This window comes from Bombina bombina, chromosome 1 (assembly GCF_027579735.1).
Source record: "Bombina bombina isolate aBomBom1 chromosome 1, aBomBom1.pri, whole genome shotgun sequence".
Classification (NCBI taxonomy): Eukaryota; Metazoa; Chordata; class Amphibia; order Anura; family Bombinatoridae; genus Bombina; species Bombina bombina.
In genome coordinates, this window is record NC_069499.1 from 1022846872 (window position 1) to 1022873975 (window position 27104).

Below are 27104 nucleotides of genomic sequence, written 5' to 3' on the forward strand. Positions count from 1 at the left end.
GCAATCTAACACTCTAAATAGGCACAAATTCAAACGGATCGTGTGTTTGTGGGCACTCAGCAACCATAAGATATTTTTTTTTACATATTGAAGATTTTTAGGGTGGAAAAAATACAAAAAAACATTTTTGAATGGGTTAAATACATACAGGACCTGCATGACTATAAATTTCTGCAGCCAAATAATTTCCCTAAGTTTGTGAAAAAGCCAGATGCCAATATGAATTGCTATGAATCATTGTCTAAGCCATGTGACAAATGGAATATTCTAGTCTGCACTTGGGACTATTTGTAATCTGCTGAATCATTAATCAACGTATTTGCATCACAATTCCCACTTCTTTTGTTTCTGTTTTATTTATTTTATTTTATTGGAAAGTGCAGCACCTCTATGTACATAACATTTTGTGATGTGTTTGAGCCAAATATTTACCCACTGATTAAAAGACCTGAAATGAGCACAGCAGGAGTGGGCCATATAGGGTAAATCAGACTGTTGTTTGCATAAATTAGCAACTAACATTAGGGTTTTTTATGGGAGGTTTTGATTTGACTTTTATCAGGTAAAACATGTAACATTTTTTTTTTTAATAAATTACAAAAACATTTTCTTTCCTAAGATATGGTGAGTTTACAGAATCATCAATTACTAGTGGGAATTTCACTCCTGGTCAGCAGGCGGAGGCAAAGAGCACCACAGCAGAGCTGCTATATATGTCAGTTCCCTTACCCATAACCCCCAGTCATTCTCTTTGCCTGTGGTGCAAGGAGGAGGTAAAACTGGTGTCTGGAGATTGGATTTATTTCTCTTCAATCAAGATTTTATTAGTTTAAAACCAGAGTAGGTTTGCTCTGATCTTTTACTTAAAGACTGGGTCTAGCCGTACTCCACGTTAGTCTCTTCAGTAGGGCAGTTGTGACTTTCAAGCAGTTAGGAACAAAAATATTTGTTCAACAAGGTTTCCTTCTCCAACCTATTGCCTGCATTATTCCTGTAACTACTGCAGCGGCTTTTTGGTTTGAGGCGCTGGAGGAGTCGCTCCAGAGGGAGACTTCATATGACGAAGTCATGGATATAATTAATGCTCTAAAACTGGCTAATTCTTTTATCACAGATGCCGCTTTGCAATTAGCTAAGTTAGCGGCGAAAAATTCTGGTTTTGCCATCATGGTGCGCAGAGCGCTTTGGCTTAAATCATGGTCGGCCGACGTGTCGTCCAAAACAAAATGACTGAATATTCCTTTCAAGGGAAAGAACCTTTTCGGGCCCAAGTTGAAAGAGATTATTTCGGATATCACTGGGGGAAAGGGCCATGCCCTCCCGCAATATAGGCCTTTTAAGGCTAAAAACAAGGCTAATTTTCGTTCCTTTCGCAACTTCAGGAGCGGTCCTGCTTCAACCTCTGCAACCGCAAAGCAAGAGGGTAACTCTTCACAGCCCAAGGCAAGGGTAAACAGGCCAAAAAGCCTGCGGCTGCTACTAAGTCAGCATGAAGGGGTAGCCCCCGATCCGGGACCGGATCTGGTAGGGGGCAGTCTCTCTCTCTTTGCTCAGGCTTGGGCAAGAGATGTTCCCAATCCCTGGGCATTAGAGATCGTTGCTCAGGGATATCTTCTAGAATTCATGGACTCTCCTCCAAGGGGAAGGTTCCACATTTCTCATCTGTCTACAGACCAGACAAAGAAAGAGGCGTTCTTACGCTGTGTAGAAGATCTACTCAAGATGGGAGTGATATATCCAGTTCCAATTACAGAACACGGACTGGGTTTTTACTCAAACCTGTTTGTGGTTCCCAAAAAGGAAGGAACTTTCAGGCCAATCCTGGATCTAAAAATTCTAAACAAATTCCTCAGAGTTCCATCATTCAAGATGGAGACCATTCGGACAATCTTACCGATGATCCAGGAAGGTCAATAGGTCAATATATGACTACCCAAGGATCTAAAGGATGTGTACCTTCATATTCCTATCCACAAAGATCACCATCAGTTCCTAAGGTTCGCTTTTCTGGACAAGCATTACCAGTTCGTGGCCCTTCCCTTCGGGTTGGCCACCGCTCCCAGAATTTTCGCAAAGGTGCTAGGGTCCCTTCTAGCGGTACTAAGACCGCGGGGCATTGCAGTAGCACCTTATCTGGATGACATCTTAATACAGGCGTCGTCTTTTCCCAGAGCCGAGGCTCATACGGATATTGTTCTAGCCTTTCTAAGGTCTCACGGGTGGAAGGTGAACACCGAAATAAGTTCTCTGTCCCCGCTCACAAGGGTTCCCATCCTGGGAACGTTAATAGACTCGGTAGAAATGAAAATATATCTGACGGAGGTCAGAAGGTTAAAGATTTTAAGTTCTTGCCGAGCTCTTCATTCCATTCCTTGGCCATCTGTAGCTCAGTGCATGGAGGTAATCGGATTAATGGTAGCAGCAATGGACGTAGTCCCTTTTGCTCGAATTCATCTCAGGCCTCTGCAATTGTGCATGCTCAAACAGTGGAAAGGAGATTATGCAGATTTGTCTCCTCAAATCCAACTGGACCAGAAAACCAGAGATTCTCTTCTCTGATGGTTGTCTCAGGATAACCTGTCTCAGGGAATGTGCTTCCGCAGACCGGAGTGGATCATTGTAACGACCGACGCCAGTCTGTTAGGCTGGGGCGTGGTCTGGGGCTCCCTGAAAGCTCAGGGCCTATGGTCTCGGGAAGAGTCTCTTCTCCCGATAAACATTTTGGAACTGAGAGCGATATTCAACACGCTCCAGGCATGGCCTCAGCTAGCGGCAGCCAAATTCATCAGATTTCAGTCGGACAACATCACGACTGTAGCATACATCAATCATCAGGGAGGAACAAAGAGTTCCTTAGCGATGAAGGAAGTAACCAAGATAATCAGGTGGGCGGAGGATCACTCTTGCCGTCTATCTGCAATTTACATCCCAGGAGTAGACGACTGGGAAGCGGATTTCATAAGTCGTCAGACTTTTCACCCGGGGGAGTGGGAACTCCACCCGGAGGTTTTTGCTCAGCTGACCCAGCTATGGGGCATTCCAGAGTTGGATCTGATGGCGTCCCGTCAGAACACCAAACTTCCTCTTTACGGATCCAGGTCCAGGGACCCCAAGGCAATGCGTGGCCCCTGCGTGGCCACTCAGGACTTGGTATGCAGACCTAGTGGACATGTCATCTGTCCCACCAGGGACACTGCCAATGAGACAGGATCTTCTAATACAGGGTCCATTCAAGCATCCAAATCTAGTTTCTCTGCAGCTGACTGCTTGGAGATTGAACGCTTAATTCTATCCAAGCGTGGGTTCTCTGAATCAGTCATAGATACTCTGTTCCAAGCTAGAAAGCCTGTCACCAGGAAAATTTACCATAAGATATGGCGGAAATATCTTTGTTGGTGTGAATCCAAGGGTTACTTGTGGAGTAAGATTAGGATTCCAAGGTTATTGTCTTTTCTCCAAGAAGGATTGGAGAAAGGTTTGTCAGCTAGTTCCTTAAAGGGACAGATATCCGCTCTGTCTATCCTTTTACACAAGCGTCTGGCAGAAGTACCAGATGTTCAAGCGTTTGCACAGGCTTTAGTCAGAATCAAGCCTGTCTATAAACCTTTGGCTCCTTCATGGAGTCTAAATTTAGTTCTTTCAGTTCTTCAAGGGGTTCCGTTTGAACCTTTACATTCCATAGATATTAAGTTATTATCTTGGAAAGTTTTGTTTTTGGTAGCTATATCTTCTGAAGAGTTTCAGAATTGTCTGCTTTGCAGTGTAATTCACCCTATCTGGTGTTCCATGCAGATAAGGTAGTTTTGCGTACCAAACCTGGTTTTCTTCCTAAAGTTGTTTCTAATAAGAACATTAACCAGGAAATTATTGTTCCTTCTCTGTGTCCTAATCCAGCTTTTAAGAAGGGAACGGCTTTTACGCAATCTTGATGTGGTTCGTGCTTTGAAATTCTATTTACAAGCAACTAAGGATTTCAGACAAACATCATCTTTGTTTGTTGTCTATTCTGGTAAGAGTAGAGGTCAGAAAGTGACTGCTACCTCTTTCCTTCTGGTTGAAAAGCATCATCCGATTGGCTTATGAGACTGCTGGGCAGCAGCCTCCTGAACGAATTACAGCTCATTCCACCAGAGCTGTGGCTTCCACTTGGGCTTTCAAAAATGAGGCTTCTGTTGAACAGATTTGAAAGGCAGCGACTTGGTCTTCACTGCATACTTTTGCTAAATTTTACAAATTCAATACTTTTGCTTCTTCGGAGGCTATTTTTGGGAGAGAGGTTTTGCAAGCAGTGGTGCCTTCCATTTAGGTTACCTGTCTTGTTCCCTCCCTTCATCCTTGTCCTAAAGCTTTGGTATTGGTATCCCACAAGTAAGGATGAATCCGTGGACTGGATACACCTTGCAAGAGAAAACAGAATTTATGCTTACCTGATAAATTACTTTCTCTTGCGGTGTATCCAGTCCACGGCCCGCCCTGGCAATTAAGTCAGGTTAAAATTTCTTGTTTAAACTACAGTCACCACTGCACCCTATGGTTTCTCCTTTTTCTCCTAACCGTCGGTCGAATAACTGGGGGGCGGAGCCAGAGGGGGAGCTATATGGACAGCTCTGCTGTGTGCTCTCTTTGCCACTTCCTGTAGGGAATGAGAATATCCCACAAGTAAGGATGAATCAGTGGACTGGATACACCGCAAGAGAAAGTAATTTATCAGGTAAGCATAAATTCTGTTTTTTTATCCTAAGTGGAAATATTGTTTGGGAATTTAGTTTTGTTCCCTCTCTGTGTCCTCATTCTTTTTTTTTTGAGGTACGTGTGTGCAGAATTTGGATGTTGTGCAGGCTTCTGTTTTTGTTTGTTTTCTCTGTATTAGAAAACTACTGCTACTCCTTTTTTTCTGGTTGAGAAGTTTACTTTGTTTGCTTTTCAGATTGCGGGGCTGCAGTTTCCCGAGAGAGTTATGGCTCATTATTCGAGGGCTGTCTCTTCTTTTTGGGCTTTCAAAATGAAGCTTCTGTGGAACAGATTTGCTAGTTTGCCACTTAGTTTTTCTTTGCATATTTTTTTCCCAAAATTTTACAAATTTTGATTCTTTGTTTCGGTTGAGGCTTCTTTTGGGGGTATAAAGGTTCTTCAAGCAGTGGTATCTTCTGTTTAGGTTACCTGTCTTGTCCCTCCCTAATCATCTGTGTCCTCTAGCTTGGGTATTGGTTCCCACTAGTAACTGATGATTCCGTGGACTCACCATATCTTAGGAAAGAAAACATAATTTATGCTTACCTGATAAATTTATTTATTTCGGGATATGGCGAATCCACGGGCCACATTTTATTTTAAGACAGTTATTTTTACTAAAACCTCAGGCACCTCTACACCTTTGTGTTATCTCTTTACATTTCCCTTTGGCTGAATGACTGGGGGTTATGGGTAAGGGAAGCGACATATATAGCAGCTTTGCTGTGGTGCTCTTTGCCTCCTCCTGCTGGCCAGGAGGTATATTCCCACTAGTAATTGATGATTCTGTGGACTCGCCATATCCGGAAATACATTTGATCAGGTAAGCATAAATGTATGTTTTTATTTTATTTTTTTAATTTTGTTATTTTAATGAGTGTAATGTTTTGGATCTGTGTAGTTATGACTGATAATAACAATGTAACAAACTTGTTCTGTTGATCTGTGTCTAGAATATCTATAAAGAATATTAGACTGTGTATGCTGCCAAGTATATTTGTTTGATTTGTATAAAGATTCTCAGTCCTGTTATGCACTCGGTCCTTTCCTTTCTTTAGGTGCCAAATTTCCTATTAAGTGGACAGCCCCAGAGGCAGCGCTTTATGGAAGATTTACCATTAAGTCAGATGTCTGGTCTTTTGGAATCCTCCTTACAGAGCTAACCACAAAGGGTAGAGTGCCATACCCTGGTGAGTATCTTCTGCATGTCCAACTTGTTAAACTTCCAATGTCATTCTTTGTTACTCTTACATTTATATAAATAGCACATCACAGCAAAATCACTATTGATATGGTATTTGTTTCATGAAACAAAAGTTCAAAAAAGGATATATTAGTCTCAGATGTACATGGAGTATTCCAATAATAGGAAATATTCCTAGATGAGTGTGTTGTTCTTTCAAGAAAAAAAAAGAAGTAAAAACAGACAATAGTGAAGATGGTTAAAGGGACAATTTACTCAAAAAATGTCTCCTTTAATTTGTTCCCAATGATCCACTTTACCTGCTAGAGTGTATTAAATTGTTTACAAGTATTTCCATTACCCTTATATTGGCATATGAAATAGCTTATTTAGCCTGTGGTATCCCCACCTATGTTGAAAATTTTGGGCCTCAAGGCCAAGCTGTGTTAAAACAGCCAGTAGAAGAAATTACACTCCCAGTGGGTTTTAGAGGAGATAAGGTAATTAAATGTTGTTTTTCCATTGTTCTCTCTAAGTATTGGTGATTGGTTTATGGACAGGTATAAGATGAAGAAGCATGTATATGTACACAATGTGATAAAGTAATGAGATCTGATTATACCTACAAGCTCAACCCATTTTATTAGGTTATGGCTTCAAAACACAATCGGCTACTTCATATACACAAATAAACCTTAACAAGCAAATTCTCATACATTTTATACTCTGCAGCTGCTTAAAAAGTAATTGAAAACACATTAAGGGAAAAACAATTTTACAGTATACTGTTCCTTTAACACTTTTTTCTAAATATTTGTGTGAAAAAATACTCACACTATCAGGAGCTATGACTAAGCTCCTAGTTTGACATCAGATAGGTATTTAGCCCCCTCTGCTCTCCCAGGATAACTTAATAGATCTACCACATAAGGAGAAAAAAGTGAAACAAATAATGGTATAGTTTGTTCAGAAAAAACCCAACTCAAGGTTTGAAAAAGTACTCACACTTAACAGAGCGATCACTAAGCTTTTAGTTGGATAGCAGGTAAGTATCAAGCCCATCGGCTTCACCAGGTAAAGACAGGTACCAGCTCTTTAAGAAATAGAACATTTATTTTCAAATGTAAAAACAATTAAAATAAAGGACATACAAACAAACTATGTCTCCAAAAACTTTTGCTAAGCCTCTGAACTTGTAGTCATAAAGTAAAGAAGGCTATCTTGGCAAACCTAATTAGGAGATTAACAATGGCAATTTAAAAGTCCCAGAAGTCTATAATAGTCCATAAAAACTTCCTTTCTCCAACATAGGTGTGTCCGGTCCACGGCGTCATCCTTACTTGTGGGATATTCTCTTCCCCAACAGGAAATGGCAAAGAGCCCAGCAAAGCTGGTCACATGATCCCTCCTAGGCTCCGCCTACCCCAGTCATTCTCTTTGCCGTTGTACAGGCAACATCTCCACGGAGATGGCTTAGAGTTTTTTTTTCGCAATTGCAGTAATAAAGTGTGTTCAGTTTAAAATTTAAAGTGACAGTAACGGTTTTATTTTAAAACGTTTTTTGTACTTTCTGATCAAGTTTATGCCTGTTTAACATGTCTGAGCTACCAGATAGACTGTGTTCTGAATGTGGGGAAGCCAGAATTCCTATTCATTTAAATAAATGTGATTTATGTGATAATGACAATGATGCCCAAGATGATTCCTCAAGTGAGGGGAGTAAGCATGGTACTGCATCATTCCCTCCTTCGTCTACACGAGTCTTGCCCACTCAGGAGGCCCCTAGTACATCTAGCGCGCCAATACTCCTTACTATGCAACAATTAACGGCTGTAATGGATAATTCTGTCAAAAACATTTTAGCCAAAATGAACCCTTGTCAGCGTAAGCGTGGCTGCTCTGTTTTAGTTACTGAAGAGCATGACGACGCTGATATTAATATCTCTGAAGGGCCCCTAACCCAATCTGAGGGGGCCAGGGAGGTTTTGTCTGAGGGAGAAATTACTGATTTAGGGAACATTTCTCAGCAGGCTGAATCTGATGTGATTACATTTAAATTTAAATTGGAACATCTCCGCATTTTGCTTAAGGAGGTATTATCCACTCTGGATGATTGTGAAAATTTAGTCATCCCAGAGAAACTATGTAAAATGGACAAGTTCTTAGAGGTGCCGGGGCTCCCAGAAGCTTTTCCTATACCCAAGCGGGTGGCGGACATTGTTAATAAAGAATGGGAAAGGCCCGGTATTCCTTTCGTCCCTCCCCCCATATTTAAAAAATTGTTTCCTATGGTCGACCCTAGAAAGGACTTATGGCAGTCAGTCCCCAAGGTCGAGGGAGCGGTTTCTACTTTAAACAAACGCACCACTATTCCCATAGAGGATAGTTGTGCTTTCAAAGATCCTATGGATAAAAAATTAGAAGGTTTGCTTAAAAAGATGTTTGTTCAGCAGGGTTACCTTCTACAACCCATTTCATGCATTGTCCCTGTCACTACTGCCGCATATTTCTGGTTTGATGAACTGCTTAAGGTGCTCGATAGTGACTCTCCTCCTTATGAGGAGATTATGGACAGAATCAATGCTCTCAAATTGGCTAATTCTTTCACTCTAGACGCCTCTTTGCAATTGGCTAAGTTAGCGGCTAAGAACTCTGGGTTTGCTATTGTGGCGCGCAGAGCGCTTTGGTTGAAATCTTGGTCGGCTGATGCGTCTTCCAAGAACAAGCTACTAAACATTCCTTTCAAGGGGAAAACGTTGTTTGGTCCTGACTTGAAAGAGATTATCTCTGATATCACTGGGGGTAAGGGCCACGCCCTTCCTCAGGATCGGCCTTTCAAGGCAAAAAATAGACCTAATTTTCGTCCCTTTCGTAAAAACGGACCAGCCCAAGGTGCTACGTCCTCTAAGCAAGAGGGTAATACTTCTCAGGCCAAGCCAGCTTGGAGACCAATGCAAGGCTGGAACAAGGGAAAGCAGGCCAAGAAACCTGCCACTGCTACCAAGACAGCATGAAATATTGGCCCCCGATCCGGGACCGGATCTGGTGGGGGGCAGACTCTCTCTCTTCGCTCAGGCTTGGGCAAGAGATGTTCTGGATCCTTGGGCGCTAGAAATAGTCTCCCAGGGTTATCTTCTGGAATTCAAGGGACTTCCCCCAAGGGGGAGGTTCCACAGGTCGCAGTTGTCTTCAGACCACATAAAAAGACAGGCGTTCTTACATTGTGTAGAAGACCTGTTAAAAATGGGAGTGATTCATCCTGTTCCATTAAGAGAACAAGGGATGGGGTTCTACTCCAATCTGTTCATAGTTCCCAAAAAAGAGGGAACGTTCAGACCAATCCTAGATCTCAAGATCTTAAACAAATTTCTCAAGGTCCCATCGTTCAAGATGGAAACCATTCGAACTATCCTTCCTTCCATCCAGGAAGGTCAATTCATGACCACGGTGGATTTAAAGGATGCGTATCTACATATTCCTATCCACAAGGAACATCATCGGTTCCTAAGGTTTGCATTCCTGGACAAACATTACCAGTTCGTGGCGCTTCCTTTCGGATTAGCCACTGCTCCAAGGATTTTCACAAAGGTACTAGGGTCCCTTCTAGCGGTGCTAAGACCAAGGGGCATTGCAGTAGTACCTTACCTGGACGACATTCTGATTCAAGCGTCGTCCCTTCCTCAAGCAAAGGCTCACACGGACATTGTCCTGGCCTTTCTCAGATCTCACGGCTGGAAAGTGAACGTGGAAAAGAGTTCTCTATCCCCGTCAACAAGGGTTCCCTTCTTGGGAACAATTATAGACTCCTTAGAAATGAGGATCTTTCTAACAGAGGCCAGAAAAACAAAGCTTCTGGACTCTTGTCGGATACTTCATTCCGTTCCTCTTCCTTCCATAGCTCAGTGCATGGAAGTGATCGGGTTGATGGTGGCGGCGATGGACATAGTTCCTTTTGCGCGCATTCATCTAAGACCATTACAACTGTGCATGCTCAGTCAGTGGAATGGGGACTATACAGACTTGTCTCCGAAGATACAAGTAAATCAGAGGACCAGAGACTCACTCCGTTGGTGGCTGTCCCTGGACAATCTGTCTCAAGGGATGATGTTCCACAGACCAGAGTGGGTCATTGTCACGACCGACGCCAGTCTGATAGGCTGGGGCGCGGTCTGGGGATCCCTGAAAGCTCAGGGTCTTTGGTCTCGGGAAGAATCTCTTCTACCGATAAATATTCTGGAACTGAGAGCGATATTCAATGCGCTCCAGGCCTGGCCCCAGCTTGCGAGGACCAGGTTCATTCGGTTTCAATCAGACAACATGACGACTGTTGCGTACATCAACCATCAGGGGGGAACAAGGAGTTCCCTAGCGATGGAAGAAGTAACCAAAATTATTCTTTGGGCGGAGTCTCACTCCTGCCACCTGTCTGCTATCCACATCCCAGGAGTGGAAAATTGGGAAGCGGATTTTCTGAGTCGTCAGACATTGCATCCGGGGGAGTGGGAACTCCATCCGGAAATCTTTGCCCAAGTCACTCACCTGTGGGGCATTCCAGACATGGATCTGATGGCCTCTCGTCAGAACTTCAAAGTTCCTTGCTACGGGGCCAGATCCAGGGATCCCAAGGCGGCTCTAGTGGATGCACTAGTAGCACCTTGGACCTTCAAACTAGCTTATGTGTTCCCGCCATTTCCTCTCATCCCCAGGCTGATAGCCAGGATCAAGCAGGAGAGGGCGTCGGTGATCTTGATAGCTCCTGCGTGGCCACGCAGGACTTGGTATGCAGATCTGGTGAATATGTCATCGGCTCCACCTTGGAAGCTACCTTTGAGACGAGACCTTCTTGTTCAGGGTCCGTTCGAACATCCGAATCTGGTTTCACTCCAGCTGACTGCGTGGAGATTGAACGCTTGATTTTATCGAAGCGAGGATTCTCAGATTCTGTGATCGATACTCTTGTTCAGGCCAGAAAGCCTGTGACTAGAAAGATTTACCACAAAATTTGGAAAAAATATATCTGTTGGTGTGAATCTAAAGGATTCCCTTGGGACAAGGTTAAGATTCCTAGGATTCTATCCTTCCTTCAAGAAGGATTGGAAAAAGGATTATCGGCAAGTTCCCTGAAGGGACAGATTTCTGCCTTGTCGGTATTACTTCACAAAAAGCTGGCAGCTGTGCCAGATGTTCAAGCCTTTGTTCAGGCTCTGGTTAGAATCAAGCCTGTTTACAAACCTTTGACTCCTCCTTGGAGTCTCAATTTAGTTCTTTCAGTTCTTCAGGGGGTTCCGTTTGAACCCTTACATTCCGTTGATATTAAGTTATTATCTTGGAAAGTTTTGTTTTTAGTTGCGATTTCTTCTGCTAGAAGAGTCTCAGAATTATCTGCTCTGCAGTGTTCTCCTCCTTATCTGGTGTTCCATGCAGATAAGGTGGTTTTACGTACTAAACCTGGTTTTCTTCCAAAAGTTGTTTCTAACAAAAACATTAACCAGGAGATTATCGTACCTTCTCTGTGTCCAAAACCAGTTTCAAAGAAGGAACGTTTGTTGCACAATTTGGATGTTGTTCGCGCTCTAAAATTCTATTTAGATGCTACAAAGGATTTTAGACAAACATCTTCCTTGTTTGTTGTTTATTCAGGTAAAAGGAGAGGTCAAAAAGCAACTTCTACCTCTCTCTCTTTTTGGATTAAAAGCATCATCAGATTGGCTTACGAGACTGCCGGACGGCAGCCTCCCGAAAGAATCACAGCTCATTCCACTAGGGCTGTGGCTTCCACATGGGCCTTCAAGAACGAGGCTTCTGTTGATCAGATATGTAGGGCAGCGACTTGGTCTTCACTGCACACTTTTACCAAATTTTACAAGTTTGATACTTTTGCTTCTTCTGAGGCTATTTTTGGGAGAAAGGTTTTGCAAGCCGTGGTGCCTTCCATTTAGGTGACCTGATTTGCTCCCTCCCTTCATCCGTGTCCTAAAGCTTTGGTATTGGTTCCCACAAGTAAGGATGACGCCGTGGACCGGACACACCTATGTTGGAGAAAACAGAATTTATGTTTACCTGATAAATTTCTTTCTCCAACGGTGTGTCCGGTCCACGGCCCGCCCTGGTTTTTTTAATCAGGTCTGATATTTTATTTTCTTTATCTACAGTCACCACGGTACCATATGGTTTCTCCTATGCAAATATTCCTCCTTAACGTCGGTCGAATGACTGGGGTAGGCGGAGCCTAGGAGGGATCATGTGACCAGCTTTGCTGGGCTCTTTGCCATTTCCTGTTGGGGAAGAGAATATCCCACAAGTAAGGATGACGCCGTGGACCGGACACACCGTTGGAGAAAGAAATTTATCAGGTAAACATAAATTCTGTTTTTATTGTGACTTAAAGGGACAGTCTACTCAAAAATAAACTTTCATGATTCAGATATGGCACTTTCCAATTTACTTTTATTTTCAGTTTTGCTTTGTTCTCTTATTTGAAAGCTAAATCTAGGTAAACTCCTATTCTAATTTCTTAGCCCTTGAAGGCTTACATTTGACATTTTTTTCACATCTAGAAGGTGTTGGTTCATGTGTGCCATATAGATAACATTGTGCACATGTCCGTGGAGTTACTTAGGAGTCAACAGTGATTGGCTAAAATGCAAGTCTGTCAAAAGAACTGAAATAAGGGGGGCAGTCTGCAGAGATTTAGATACAAGATAATCACAGAGGTAAATAGTATATTAATATAACTGTGTTGGTTATGCAAAATTGGGGAATGGGTAATAAAGGGATTATCTATCTTTTTAAACAATAACAATTCTGGTGTAGACTGTCCATTTCTTTCATATAGGTAGCGAGAGTCCACAAGCTAGTTATTAATGGGATATACATTACTACCAGGAGGGGGCAAAGATTCCCAAACTTCAAATGCCTATAAATACACCTCCCACTTTACTCATATCTCAGTTTGATTCTAGTGTGTGATTTTTAAGTTGTGTTTTTTTTTTTTTTTTTTATGTTTAAGAAAACGTACTAATTTTTTTGGATTTAATTTCTCAGCGGAAATAGCTGTTTTTATTTTATCCCTCCCTCTATATAGTTACTCGTGGACTTCCACATCTTGGATATTATATCCCATCAGTAACTAGCTTGTGGACTCTATCCACCTATATGAAAGAAAACATAATTTATGTAAGAACTTACCTGATGATAAATTAATTTATTTCATGGTGGCGAGAGTCCATGAGACCCACCCATTTTTTGGGTGGTTATGCTCTTTTTTGTATAAAGCACATTATTTATCCTGTTCCTCTTTTTTATGCTTTTCCTTATACACCTCACTAACTTGGCTATACATTAAACTGAAGTATGAGTGGGGTGGGAGCTGTATTTATAGGCATTTGAGGTTTGGAAAACTTTGCCCCCTCCTGGCAGGAATGTATATACCATCAGTAACTAGCTTGTGGATTCTTGCCACCATGAAAGAAATTAATTTATCAGGTAAGTTATTTTATATAAATTATGTTTTTAAAATTTGTCATTTTAAAATAACTTTCCAATCTACTTCAAGTATCTTATTTGTTTCCTTCCCTTGGTACCCTTTGTTAAAAAGCATAACTAGGTAGGTTTGGGAGTAGCAATGCACTACTGGGAGTAAGCTGGTGATTGGTGGTTGCACATATATGCTTCTTGCCATTGGCTCACTCAATGTTTTTAGATAGCTCCTGTAGTGCTTTGTTACTCCTTCAACAAAGGAAAACAAGGGAATGAAGCAGGTTTGATATTAAAACTAAATATAGAAAGCTGTTTTAAATTGTATGTTCTATGTAAATCATAAAAGAAAAAAAATTATGGGTATCATGTCCCGTTTAATAACGTTCAGTTTATATAAAGACAAAATCCACAAAATTTAAAACTTTTGCTTTTAAAATTATCCCTGCCCCACCACTTTATAAACCTAAAATGAACAGCTTAGGAAGGATCTTCAGAATAAAATAAAAAATAAATATGCATTTAAAATTGATTTATAGGTAAATTACCTTAGAAGCTTTGCGGATAGAGCAAACATTAAAAAAAAAAGTTTCCCATTTTTCTTCTATTATCAATTTTTTGTTTGAGATACCTAGGTAGGTAGTGTGCACGTGTCTCTGGAGCTCTGTATGGTGGTAAATACTGCGGCCATTTAGTGCTCTTGCAAATGTATACGATCACTGAAAGCTTGCAAAACTGTTGACATATAGTGATCCAGACATGCGCATACTTCTAAAGCTATCTACCTGCTTTCAAAAAAGGATACCTAGAGCAGTGTTTTTCAACCAGTGTGCCGTGGCACACTAGTGTGCCATAAGAGATCCTCAGGTGTGCCATGGCAGACTGACAACAGTGTGACATATTTTTTAAACTTTGCTTGTTTTTTACTCCCAGTGCAGGGGTAGTTTGTAGGAGGCATGGCATAACAGCACAATACATACAGTATGTGTGTGTTTGTGTGTATGTGTATATATATATATATATGCTGTATTAGGCTACAATATGTGATTTTTTTTAAATTTGGGGATGGTGGTGTGCCACAGGATTTTTTAATGTAAAAAAGTGTGCCACGGCAAAAAAAAGGTTAAAAATCACTGACCTAGAGAACAGTCAATTTGAGAATAGAAATAAATTAAAATTGACACACTATCTGAAGGAAAATCTATGGCTTCATATCGCTTTAAAAGGAGTATGCATTTAACTCCACATCCTGGACATAAGCAATAATGTGGTATTTAAAATAGGTCTTTTTTTTCTTATTTTATATTGACAGAAAAATAATAATCCTATTAAGAACCTCAAAGTTAAAATAACAGTATTGAAAATAAAAGGTCTGTTCAATCACTTTAAACCTTTTGGTAAAAGTTACTAAGGCATTTCTCCATATTCTTCAGCTTCATCAATTTAAATTCTATACAACTCACTGATTTCTACCTTTTTTTATTTTTTTAAATCAGCTGCAGAAAGTAATGTAAGAATTAGTGAAGCTGGAGAGTAATGAGACATCTTAGTGAAATTTCCCCCAATCATTTACTTGGTATTTTATTTCTAGTTTATTTTTCCCCATTTACGTCTTTACTTCTGCACTGTCAGTGTTCCCTGAATTCTTATCTGCATTCATGGCTCATGTCAGAACAGGCGCAGCTATAACAACATACCTTCCAGGTGGCTGACTTGTCAGTAGGTTCATGTTTTAACAGCCATCAGTGTTGTCTAGAGAGGTTTGTTATGGTGAAGTGTAGTGCCCCAACTAGTATAGCACCATACAGTCCAACCTACGTAACCTTGCTCATAAGTGAGCTGTGTGCCTTTAGCATTAGAATTCCTCGTTGAACATTCCTCTAAGTGATTCAACAGATGTTTATTTTTCCTTCAGACAAATAACTTGTCATTATCGTCCTTTTTTTAAGGTTTTTTTTTTTTTTTTTTTTTTTAAATGTGATTATTTTCTCCATATTTTCAGTCATTGAAACACAATGACAATTACCAATGCAAATAGGTTTTAAAACTATGCACAGTGTTCTCCACATACATACAGGGAGTGCAGAATTATTAGGCAAATGAGTATTTTGACCACATCATCCTCTTTATGCATGTTGTCTTACTCCAAGCTGTATAGGCTCGAAAGCCTACTACCAATTAAGCATATTAGGTGATGTGCATCTCTGTAATGAGAAGGGGTGTGGTCTAATGACATCAACACCCTATATCAGGTGTGCATAATTATTAGGCAACTTCCTTTCCTTTGGCAAAATGGGTCAAAAGAAGGACTTAACCGGCTCAGAAAAGGTGTGCAATACTCAGAGACATGGCCAAGGTAAGAGAGGCTGAAAGACGACCACCACTGAACAAGACACACAAGCTGAAACGTCAAGACTGGGCCAAGAAATATCTCAAGACTGATTTTTCTAAGGTTTTATGGACTGAGGAAATGAGAGTGAGTCTTGATGGGCCAGATGGATGGGCCCGTGGATGGATTGGTAAAGGGCAGAGAGCTCCAGTCCGACTCAGACGCCCGCAAGGTGGAGGTGGAGTACTGGTTTGGGCTGGTATCATCAAAGATGAGCTTGTGGGGCCTTTTCGGGTTGAGGATGGAGTCAAGCTCAACTCCCAGTCCTACTGCCAGTTTCTGGAAGACACCTTCTTCAAGCAGTGGTACAGGAAGAAGTCTGCATCCTTCAAGAAAAACATGATTTTCATGCAGGACAATGCTCCATCACACGCGTCCAAGTACTCCACAGCGTGGCTGGCAAGAAAGGGTATAAAAGAAGAAAATCTAATGACATGGCCTCCTTGTTCACCTGATCTGAACCCCATTGAGACCTGTGGTCCATCATCAAATGTGAGATTTACAAGGAGGGAAAACAGTACACCTCTCTGAACAGTGTCTGGGAGGCTGTGGTTGCTGCTGCACGCAATGTTGATGGTGAACAGATCAAAACACTGACAGAATCCATGGATGGCAGGCTTTTGAGTGTCCTTGCAAAGAAAGGTGGCTATATTTGTCACTGATTTGTTTTTGTTTTGTTTTTGAATGTCAGAAATGTATATTTGTGAACGTTGAGATGTTATATTGGTTTCACTGGTAAAAATAAATAATTGAAATGGGTATATATTTGTTTTTTGTTAAGTTGCCTAATAATTATGCACAGTAATAGTCACCTGCACACACAGATATCCCCCTAAAATAGCTATAGCTAAAAACAAACTAAAAACTACTTCCAAAAATATTCAGCTTTGATATTAATGAGTTTTTTGGGTTCATTGAGAACATGGTGGTTGTTCAATAATAAAATTAATCCTCAAAAATACAACTTGCCTAATAATTCTGCACTCCCTGTATTTGCTAACCAGGTGGAATTATGAGAAGTGTAGTATTGTAACATTTTATATTATTTTAAAATGCTACTTAAGCTTTTGAAAGCACACATTAATTGCGCAATTGAACATAAATTGACTTTAGTGATAATTTGTGCAACAAACACTGGAGATATTTAATATTAGCTTAAAAGGACAGTATACAACAATTTTCATTTAACTGCATGTAATACACTACTATAAAGAATAATATGCACAGATACTGATATAAAAATCCAGTATGAAACCTTTTAAAAACTTACTTAGAAGCTCCCAATTTAGCACTGTTTATAAGATTAGGCTGGGTCAACCACAGAAAGGGGCTGAGAGCAGACCCTAACCCCCTCACCTGCATATGAATAGACCTATTATAAAAACAGAAGCAATCTGAAGTCTGTATACAGCTAAAACTTTGGGGCTTGGTTAAAGGGATAGTTCACCCAAATATTTTCTCCCCTTTAAATTGTTCCCAATCATCCATTTTACCTGCTGGAGTGTATTAAATTGTTTACAACTAACTCCTTTACAACTATTTTGACATTTTAAAATAGCTGATTTAGCATGTGGTATCCAAACCTATACTGAAAGTTTTTATACTGGATTATATTCTATTGAATAGCCTAAGTAAACAGCCAGCAGGATAGATTACACTCTCAGTGGGGTGCAGGATAGTTAAGTAATAAAATTATAATAATTTTCAATTGTTCTCTCTAAGTATTGAACTTTAGTTTTCCAGACAAATATAAGATAAGGAAGCAAGTGTGTGTGTGTGTACATAAAGTGATAATATAATGAGATCTGATATTACCTGAAACTCAACCCATTGTAATAGGCTGTGGTTTAAAGGCACAAAATTAGCTACTTCATATACACAAATAAGCCTAAAAATGCAATTATTTATAAATGTTATACTCTGCAGCTGTTATAACCAGTCATTGAAAATATATCACTATAAAAACAATTTTACAGTGTACTGTCACTTTATGAGTCTGAAAATTTAGCAAAATTGTATTTAAAAATAAGCAAAACCTATACATGTTTACAAAATTACCCACAGATGGGCGATCTAAATGGATCATCTACAAAACATTTAATATTGGCTTAACATTTAGCCAGGTGGTCAGTAAAATCAGATGGGTGTTGTGTCCATTAAATAGGCCATTGAGAGAACACAGTATGAATATTATCCAGTTACAGGGTTTCCAGTTGATCTCCTCATGATACTTTGTACCACTTGAGAGTACTCCTATATTTTATATACTAGTCCTAAAGCCCATGTACACTGGCCATTTTTTGCAGTACAGCGGTCCCACCCCTTGCGCTCTCTCTCTTCCCCTCTTTTGCGCTCTCAAACCCCTCTCTCTTGCGATCTCTGTCCCCCCCCTCTATTTTTCTCTCTCTCTCCCCCCTCTCTTTTGCTATCTCTCTCTCTCTCTCTCTCTCTCCCCCCCTCTCTTTTACTCTCTCCCCCCCTCTCTTTTGCTATCTCTCTCTCTCTCTCTCTCTCTCTCTCTCTCTCCCCCCCCTCTCTTTTACTCTCTCTCCCCCTCTCTTTTACTCTCTCTCTCCCCTTCTCTTTTACTCTTTCTCCCCCTTCTCTTTTACTCTTTCTCTCCCCCCTCTTTTACTCTTTCTCCCCCCTCTCTTTTACTCTCTCTCCCCCCTCTCTTTTGCTATCTCTCTCTCTCTCCCCCCCCCCCTCTCTTTTACTCTCTCCCCCCCCTCTCTTTTACTCTTTCCCCCCCTCTCTTTTATTCTCTCTCCCCCTCTCTTTTACTCTCTCTCCCCCTCTCTTTTACTCTCTCTCCCCCTCTCTTTTACTCTCTCTCCCCCTCTCTTTTACTCTCTCTCCCCCTTCTCTTTTACTCTTTCTCCCCCCTCTCTTTTACTCTTTCTCCCCCCTCTTTTACTCTTTCTCCCCCCTCTTTTACTCTTTCTCCCCCCTCTCTTTTACTCTCTCTCCCCCTCTCTTTTACTCTCTCTCCCCCTCTCTTTTGCTCTCTCCCCCTCTCTTTTGCTCTCTCCCCCTCTCTTTTGCTCTCTCCCCCTTTCTTTTGCTCTCTCCCCCCCTCTTTTTTGCTCTCTCTCCCCCCTTTCTTTTACTCTCCCCCCTTTCTTTTGCTCTCTCCCCCCTCTTTTGCTCTCTCCCCTCTCTTTTGTTTTCTCTCTCTCCTCCCCCTCTCTTTTGTGCTTTCTCTCCCCTTATCTTTTGTGCTCTCTCCCCCCTCTCTTTTGTGCGCTCTCTCCCCCCTCTCTTTTGTGCGCTCTCTCCCCCCTCTCTTTTGTGCGCTCTCTCCCCCCCTCTCTTTTGTGCGCTCTCTCCCCCCTCTCTTTTGTGCGCTCTCTCCCCCCTCTCTTTTGTGCGTTCTCTCCCCCCTCTCTTTTGTGCGCTCTCTCTCCCCTCTCTTTTGTACGCTCTCTCTCCCCTCTCTTTTGTGCCCTCTCTCTCCCCTCTCTTTTGTACCCTCTCTCCCCCCCTCTCTTTTGTGCCCTCTCTCCCCCCTCTCTTTTGTGCCCTCTCTCCCCCCTCTCTTTTGTGCCCTCTCTCCCCCCTCTCTTTTGTGCCCTCTCTCCCCCCTCTCTTTTGTGCCCTCTCTCTCCCCCCTCTCTTTTGTGCCCTCTCTCTCCCCCCTCTCTTTTGTGCCCTCTCTCTCCCCCCTCTCTTTTGTGCCCTCTCTCTCCTCCCTCTCTTTTGTGCGCTCTCTCCCCCCCCCTCTTTTGCTCTCTCTCCCCCCCCCCTCTTTTGCTCTCTCTCCCCCCCCCCTCTTTTGCTCTCTCTCCCCCCCCCTCTTTTGCGCTCTCTCTCTCTCTCCCCCTCTCTTTTGTGCTCTCTCTCTCTCCCCCCTCTCTTTTGTGCTCTCTCTCTCTCCCCCTCTCTCTTTGGTTCTCTCTCCCTCCTTTCATTGTCTCTCTCCCCCCTCTCTGGCTCTCTCTCCCTCCTTTCATTGTCTCTCTCCCCCCTCTCTGGCTCTCTCTCAAACCTTTTAGCGCTCTATCTCCTGGCCACGCCCCCATCGCGGAACCCCACACCCTTCGCCATGCCCGACCGCACCCCTCGCCATGTCCCTGACACGCCGCTTTCGTCTCCCTCTCTGCTGACAGGATACAAACAACCAGGTATGTTTTTCCTTGCACAGTCTCTACTGCGCATGACTGCATCTAACAAACATACCTGGCAGTTTATTATATAGGATAGTGGAATTTTATCCTAGCCCTTAACTACATGCAAGACAGATGGGCCAATTTTCATTAGAAAAATGTTGACTAATTCTAGACTTCTTTTTTCAGTGAATACTCTCCTTGGTTGGGGGTACTCAATTTAGCTTGCTTCCCAGGGGGAATGGGTTCTTCGCCCTACTGCGTTGTTGACCTGCTCGTGCCATGCTATGATAATCAACAACATGATGGCCCTTACCTCCAGGCTGTGGTGCAATTGGGGAAACTGTAGAGCAGAGTTGTGGTTTCCCTTTGTCTCCTTTAGTTGCCTCTGGTGACTTTGGGTTGCTTGCTATTGGGGGCATGCACGTACATGCCTCACATCTTCTCGCCTTTTACCATATGAATTAAGGGTAACTTCCATTGCAGCCAATGGCAGGTGCCATCGTAGTTAAGGTTGTGACAATGAGGGTACTGACAATTCCTGGTCCTGGATATTGGAAATGGTAGAAAAATCCACAGCACCTCAATGAATTTTCAATGCTTTATTTGAACATCTTTATCCCATACAGGTACAAAGCAGGTAGGCAGCAACGTTTCGGGATATTATCCCTTAATCATGCTAATGAGCCTCATCTGTTGAGGTGCATTTATAGGCCTACATATTAACCCCATGTATAATGTTACAAAGTGAATTCTATCTCTTAACACCACCACCTAGTGGTTACAAATATTATTACAATTTAAACACATAAACAAAGTTAAAAACAATATACCTATTCATATGTTAAAATACATATACATTTTAACCAATACTTGATTTTTACAAAGCAATACTTTTTCTAAGGACCATTGCAATATTTTTTAATACATAAGTATATATTACAGAAACACTTTGAAGTCCAGCTCTCTGTTAATACCTTTAGGAATTAAAGCATCCAATTTATGTATCCAATATGACTCCTTTTGTTTTAATATGGTTTCCCTATTGCCCCCTCTTCTTAAATTATCCACTCCATCAATTATTTGCCACCGTAACTGACTTATATTGTGGCCTGCACTCAAAAAGTGACATGATACAGGGGCTTCCTGATCCCCACATCTGATATTGGATCTATGTTGACTCATCCTATCTCGTACCCTTCTGGTGGTCTCACCGATATAGATTTTGGAACACGGGCGTGTATGTATTTTAACATATGAATAGGTATATTGTGTATTGTTTTTAACTTTGTTTATTTGTTTAAATTGTAATAATATTTGTAACCACTAGGTGGTGGTGTTAAGAGATAGAATTCACTTTGTAACATTATACATGGGGTTAATATGTAGGCCTATAAATGCACCTCAACAGATGAGGCTCATTAGCATGATTAAGCGATAATATCCCGAAACGTTGCTGCCTACCTGCTTTGTACCTGTATGGGATAAAGATGTTCAAATAAAACATTGAAAATTCATTGCGGTGCTGTGGATTTTTTTACTTTTCTACATAATATAGAGGTTAACAGTCCCTCTTACCACCTGCACCTGTGATACTGTGGAGCTGTACACTGTTTGTGTGTATTCTGTGATATTGGAAATGGTGGGAGGTCTGCCTTGGTATCAGCTATGTGGTGTAGAGGTACCTCAGAGACTGGCACATTGAGCGACATGAGGGGAGTATCATCCACACTAATGATCCAGGAGATTTAATTTGAAAGAAATATGTTCCCTGTGCATTAATAAAGTCCTAATGTGATAACCTCCTGAACTTTATTAACATTTTAATCTGCACCTGGTGATAGTAATACACGATGTACAGGAAACAGGGACTATTGTCATTTTTACATCCACAAGAGCTATGAGAAAACGCTACTAGCAGCCTTTTTTTTTCCCTACTAATCATATGCAAACTTTAAGCACATGCTATATAATAAAATTGATCTGTGTGGCAATTTTTTATAATTGGTGCAGCAATTATGCCATAGGTTAGGGTAATCATTCCCATTATTTCTTAACACTGAAAGTAAAGAACCTTCACATTTTACTGAAATTGTCAACATTTGTTCCTGCAAATGAAAAAAACCCTGAAAAATAGGTTTACACATTGACCTTGTTTGGAGAACTTCAATTTATATATGTATATACAAATTTAACAACCCAGGGATACACTCCTTGAAAACCTGGTGGAATGTTTATAAATGGCCTTCGAACCAAGGACAGAACAAATGAGTTTGTGCAATGCTTTAAGATGAAATTAAAGACACTAACATTGCTGTATACACCGATAACCTCTGGCAAACTCTAGCAAGCATTCCAGATCTCCAGCAATATTTAGGGAGTGGGGAAAGCACAATTTTCCGATGTACATTTATAGGAAATATATATGCATTGCATTTTTATTTTTATTTTTTTTACAAAAACAAAAACAAAACTATGCTAGAATATTGACTTGGAATTTACAAGCATGCTTTAATGTCTAAGTGTTTGTACAGAAAATAAGTGCTCTCTTAGGAACGAATAGCAGCTCAGTAGCTTGTTCTATGGCAATTTACCACCTGGGAGCAGCCCATTTGTGCTTTTCACAGAGAAGAACTTTCCTGAAGAATATCAGTCCGATCCTGCCTAACAACGTCAGTCTAGCCTTGAAATACCAGGCAATCCCTTTCTGAACAAGAAACATGGCAACCCCAGATGATCTTTTTGGCCTTCGTTGGGGCTTATCAGTGAGGTGCAGCCATATTCCTCTAAGTACATTGGGTCACAGAATCCACGTCTGGTTTCCCCCATCTCCTTTATGGAGACTGAAGAGAAGTGCTCTCTCAGAAACAAACAGCTCATTAGCTTGTTCTATGTAGATTTACCACCTAGGAGCATCCTTTTTAAGCCCAGTTGTGCTTTTCACAGAGAAGAACTTTCCTGAAGTATATCAGTCTGATTAATGTCTATGTTTTACCACTGTTAGTTAACTGGTGACAATGTTGCGTAGCAATAAGGGCTAATTTATTAAGCTACATTTGCAGCTTCAGAGCCCTTGAGGTTGCAGACTTGCTCATGCAAGCCTGCAATATTAATTTATGAAGCAGTGGGCTCTCTTGCAATTAAAGAGCAGGGGTTTGAAAAGTACAAGGCCTTGTGCAATCTTACATGTTTACCAGCTGATGCTGTATTACCGGTGGTGTTTGTGGAAGGACTGGTGTTCTTGTTTGGGAACATAGTTGCCAATACCTTCTTAAATACACCCTATAGTCTTGGTTTTCTCCTTCATTTAGAGTTATAAACAGACAACATTCATAGTAGTAGTTTTGTTATGCCTTTAAATTAAATTTTCTCAGTCAAAATAATCAAACCTTCCATTGTTACAAATATACAGCCAAAAAATAAGTCTCTATATAAATTTTACCACTGGTCTGTGGAAGGAGCATCCTTCAGCATCTGATCAAAACATTCACAACCACAATTCCCAGTGCGCATAGTTTGAAAGTGATCTGGAGGATATTTGTCAAAATTGGAAGCTACACACAAAGTAGAGCATTGGTTTTATTTGGAGTTAAATTATTAATATCTATTCACTTAAACTATGTCATAGTTCAGTATTGAGCATGAAGTGTGACCGTTCTTCCTATTGCACTAGTTTACAGCAAACCGTTACGGACGAAGGGCTACATTCACAGTGATGTATGTGCAAAAAGTTATTTTAGGAAGACACGAACAATAAAAGAATCTGGATACTAATTGTATAGAATAGGGTTGTGAACTTTCTCATCACCATCCTCAATGTAGAATAGGCTTCCAAATTATCTTGTAGAATATCCTAAAAGTGGATCTAATGACTTCTTGACATAGTTTCAAACTGTTATGAATGATTTAGAGAAACAAATGCAAGTTTTATGATTTTGTGGACAGCCACTGTTTGCAATTTTTCATGACAATCCCATTGAATCATAATTTTGGAAAACATTAATATATATATATATATAGTACACACACACCTAAAAAAGGGGGGTTAGGAATTAGTGGTAAAAGATAAAATACCTCACCCTTGTTATTTATCTTTATGGTTTACTTTTTGCACCTCCAAATGTTATGTTAACCATGCCACCACTTTTTTTTTTTTACTCATACTTTGTATATTTCACCTAGGAATTGTATCCAGAATATAGTAATTAATAACTGTTGCTAAATAAACTATATAAGTAGAAAGAGAGCCGATTTATTTTCCCGCTCAAAAAACTTGAAGCCATATCATCCTTGGAAAAAGATCTGAGATAAGGTCGGCAGAAATGAGCAGTCACAAGTAGATGAGGGAAGGAAAGGAATAAATAATTCCTATGCCAGAATAACATTAATTGGGGCACTGCTATTTTATAACATTTAAGAAGCTACATGGATGCCTTACCTTGTTGTTTTAATAAAAATACAGTTTATTGCTTATATTTTGTAACCTTCATTAGATTGCAAAAGCGTCCTCAAAACCACAAAATAGATCTAGGAAAGTAGTATTCTCTGTTTATCTATTTTAGTAATTGTATATCCCGCTCTATAATCCAAGAATTTCCTTAAGTTTTTGTTTTTATTATTTTGCAGGCATGGTAAACCGTGAGGTGTTAGACCAGGTTGAGCGTGGGTACCGTATGCCTTGTCCACCAGACTGCCCAGAGTCTCTACACGATCTAATGTGCCAGTGCTGGAGAAAAGATCCTGAAGAGCGTCCAACGTTTGAGTACCTGCAAGCATTCCTAGAGGACTATTTTACTGCAACTGAACCCCAATATCAGCCTGGAGACAACCTCTAGAAAGCCAAACTGAATTGTAGGTCAATCTCTAGGCCCAGATGCAAGATGTCTGGCAGGACTCATCCCTGACCACTGAATTATGCATAGCAGTTGTTGACTGATCATCTTCCATAGTCAGGTGGTACGTTCTGTTACTACTGAGGGTAGACAAAGAAGTCTCCCTTCTCTACTCCCTATCTGCTATGCTAACATTTTAATTCCATCACCTATTTATGTCACAGGGATTTCTGTGTGTCCCCTTGAATTTTGGGACTGAATTGTGGATGCAGCTGTTGCCACTCACTGTGGTATTTTCCCAGGGAAGAGTTCATCTTTCTTCCCTCTTCATATAGCGAGAGGTCGGAGCTTTTTAAACAACCATGTTTTGCAACTCTTACAATGGAATTGACTTTGTAAATAATGTACTTGGGTGATAAAACCGCACCTCCCTGCTCGCCCATCACTGTAAAACAAACTGGCAGACTGAGAATAGACTGATATGTTGCCCTTCCACTCTGGATTTTTACTCTCCTTTTCTATATTTGTGGGTTTTGGATTGGGGTGGGGGAGGGGGGTTAGGTGCATTTAAACATCCTTATGAGGGCTGTGCCCCTGTTTTGTCTTCCAGGTCTCCCTTTCTATACTTTCTTATGTGGTGAGAAGACTGAGCTATCTCAGTTCATGTACGATGAGAGAATGACAGCCTTTCATCTAGCTATCGATAAGCTATAAAATGCATTGGGATTCATGTTTTCCTTTTAACCCTCTTGGAACTTCTGTTTTAAAGTCTCTCTGCTGTAAAGTGCCAAAGCACCTGTGAATCCTGGCATGAATTTCCTACAAATCTGGCCTAATGTAGGGTTTGAAATATGTAAATTTGAAATAATTTGTCTTCAGAATTTACAGGAGGATTATTTGGGGGGTGGGGGGTCCTTTGCATTACATCCACATCCAGTGTTGAATGGATTGTCTAAAGTGCCACTATCATGACAGGTAAAGAAGCACTTAATTATGAGACCTAGTTCTTTGTTAAAATGGGTTTTGTTTTTAAAAGTACTTTCTTTGTACATGCTTTTTTTGTTTTGTTTTTTAATGGTTTTCTAAAGCTGCATATGGTTATGCTTTAGTTTAAACCTCCGCTGCAGCCAGGAGAGAGAGGTTTTTTATGTTAGAAACATCTGTTTAGAAAATCACCCCTGATGTCTTCCGTATACTTTTTATTTGAATGCAGATGTTTACAAGTTAGAATACAGTAAAGCCAACCAGTTGCAGTGAGTGGCAGCGCAGAGATGAGCATAACGTTTGATTTTTAATTTCATCACTATAAAGACTTTATTATATTAAAAAGAAAATGGCTATATGGTTCCTTAAGTAAAAGTATTTCTCTATAGCCCAGGATAGTGTCTTCTAAAACTGACTGTATAATATAATTTCTGCTAGAGAGCTGCCAGGCTACTCTGGCAGCAAAGGGGGTTACATTTTACAATTTTCTTGAAACTGTATTATAGGTAAATAGTTTTTTAATTTACTGTAGTCTTTTGGAACCTGACTTATCGATAAAGGTTTTTTTTTTTTTTTTTTTGGCCGAAGGTCTGGGATTACTGTTTTAACCCTATCTGGTACCACATTCTAGCTTGGGCTAGTAGTAGGTTAATCCTAATTTTCTCAGGGATGGGGAGGTGTGGAGTTTTAAACTGCCAATTAGAGGAGAGGATAGGGGAGGGGCTTGGCAGACAGTGTTCTTCAAACATGCTCTGGTACTCACAATTTTATTTTAACTCATCTAGTGTTTGTAGCTGCTATTTACATCTTTGTTTTTGTGTGAATACTGCTCTGTTGCTAATGCCTCTCCCTTATGGTGCCAATCTAATTTATATGCTGGGGTACGTGTTTTTTGTTTATATGCCACTTGGGTGCAGAGCTAGAAATATATCTTCTGCCTGCTAACCCAGATACACTGTATGTATAAGATTTTTTTATGGACACGTGTAGAATGCCAATGTTTAAATGTCAGAATAAGCAAATAGATGGGAAAGGGAAGAAAAAGGGTGCATTAATAGTAACACAAACATTGGCACTACTGCTTTTTATTTTTAGCAATAATATTGTACATGGAATAAAGAGTTAGATATTTGGGTCTGTCTTATTAATTCTTTAACTTTTCTTGCTGCTAATAATATTTGGACACGTTTTGATCCCTTGTTGCAGATTTTAAAATTCTGCAAATGGCGTAATGTTATGTCAGTTGCTTTGACTTGTGATTCTCTATCCCCACCTGATGGCCAGTTTTAAAACTGCAACTGCTAATAACCTGTTGTAAAACTGTTTTTATTCGCACATTTTCAACAAGAGGTACATTTGACAATAGACATAAATTGGAAAGTGTTTAAATATTTTACACTCTA

The 27104-nt window shown here is 40.6% G+C and overlaps 1 protein-coding gene across 3 annotated transcripts in view; it reads left to right on the forward strand.

Annotated features, from left to right (window-relative positions):
- Positions 1-26834, forward strand: part of SRC (SRC proto-oncogene, non-receptor tyrosine kinase) — a 138898-nt gene extending 112064 nt beyond the window's left edge. For all 3 annotated transcript variants that reach the window (XM_053717439.1, XM_053717587.1, XM_053717509.1), the window contains 2 exons: positions 5790-5921; positions 24512-26834. In XM_053717439.1, coding sequence (XP_053573414.1) covers positions 5790-5921; positions 24512-24720 — 341 coding nt within the window. In that variant the 3' untranslated portion in view covers positions 24721-26834. The remainder of the gene's footprint in view (positions 1-5789; positions 5922-24511) is intronic.
- The last annotated feature ends 270 nt before the right edge of the window (positions 26835-27104 follow it).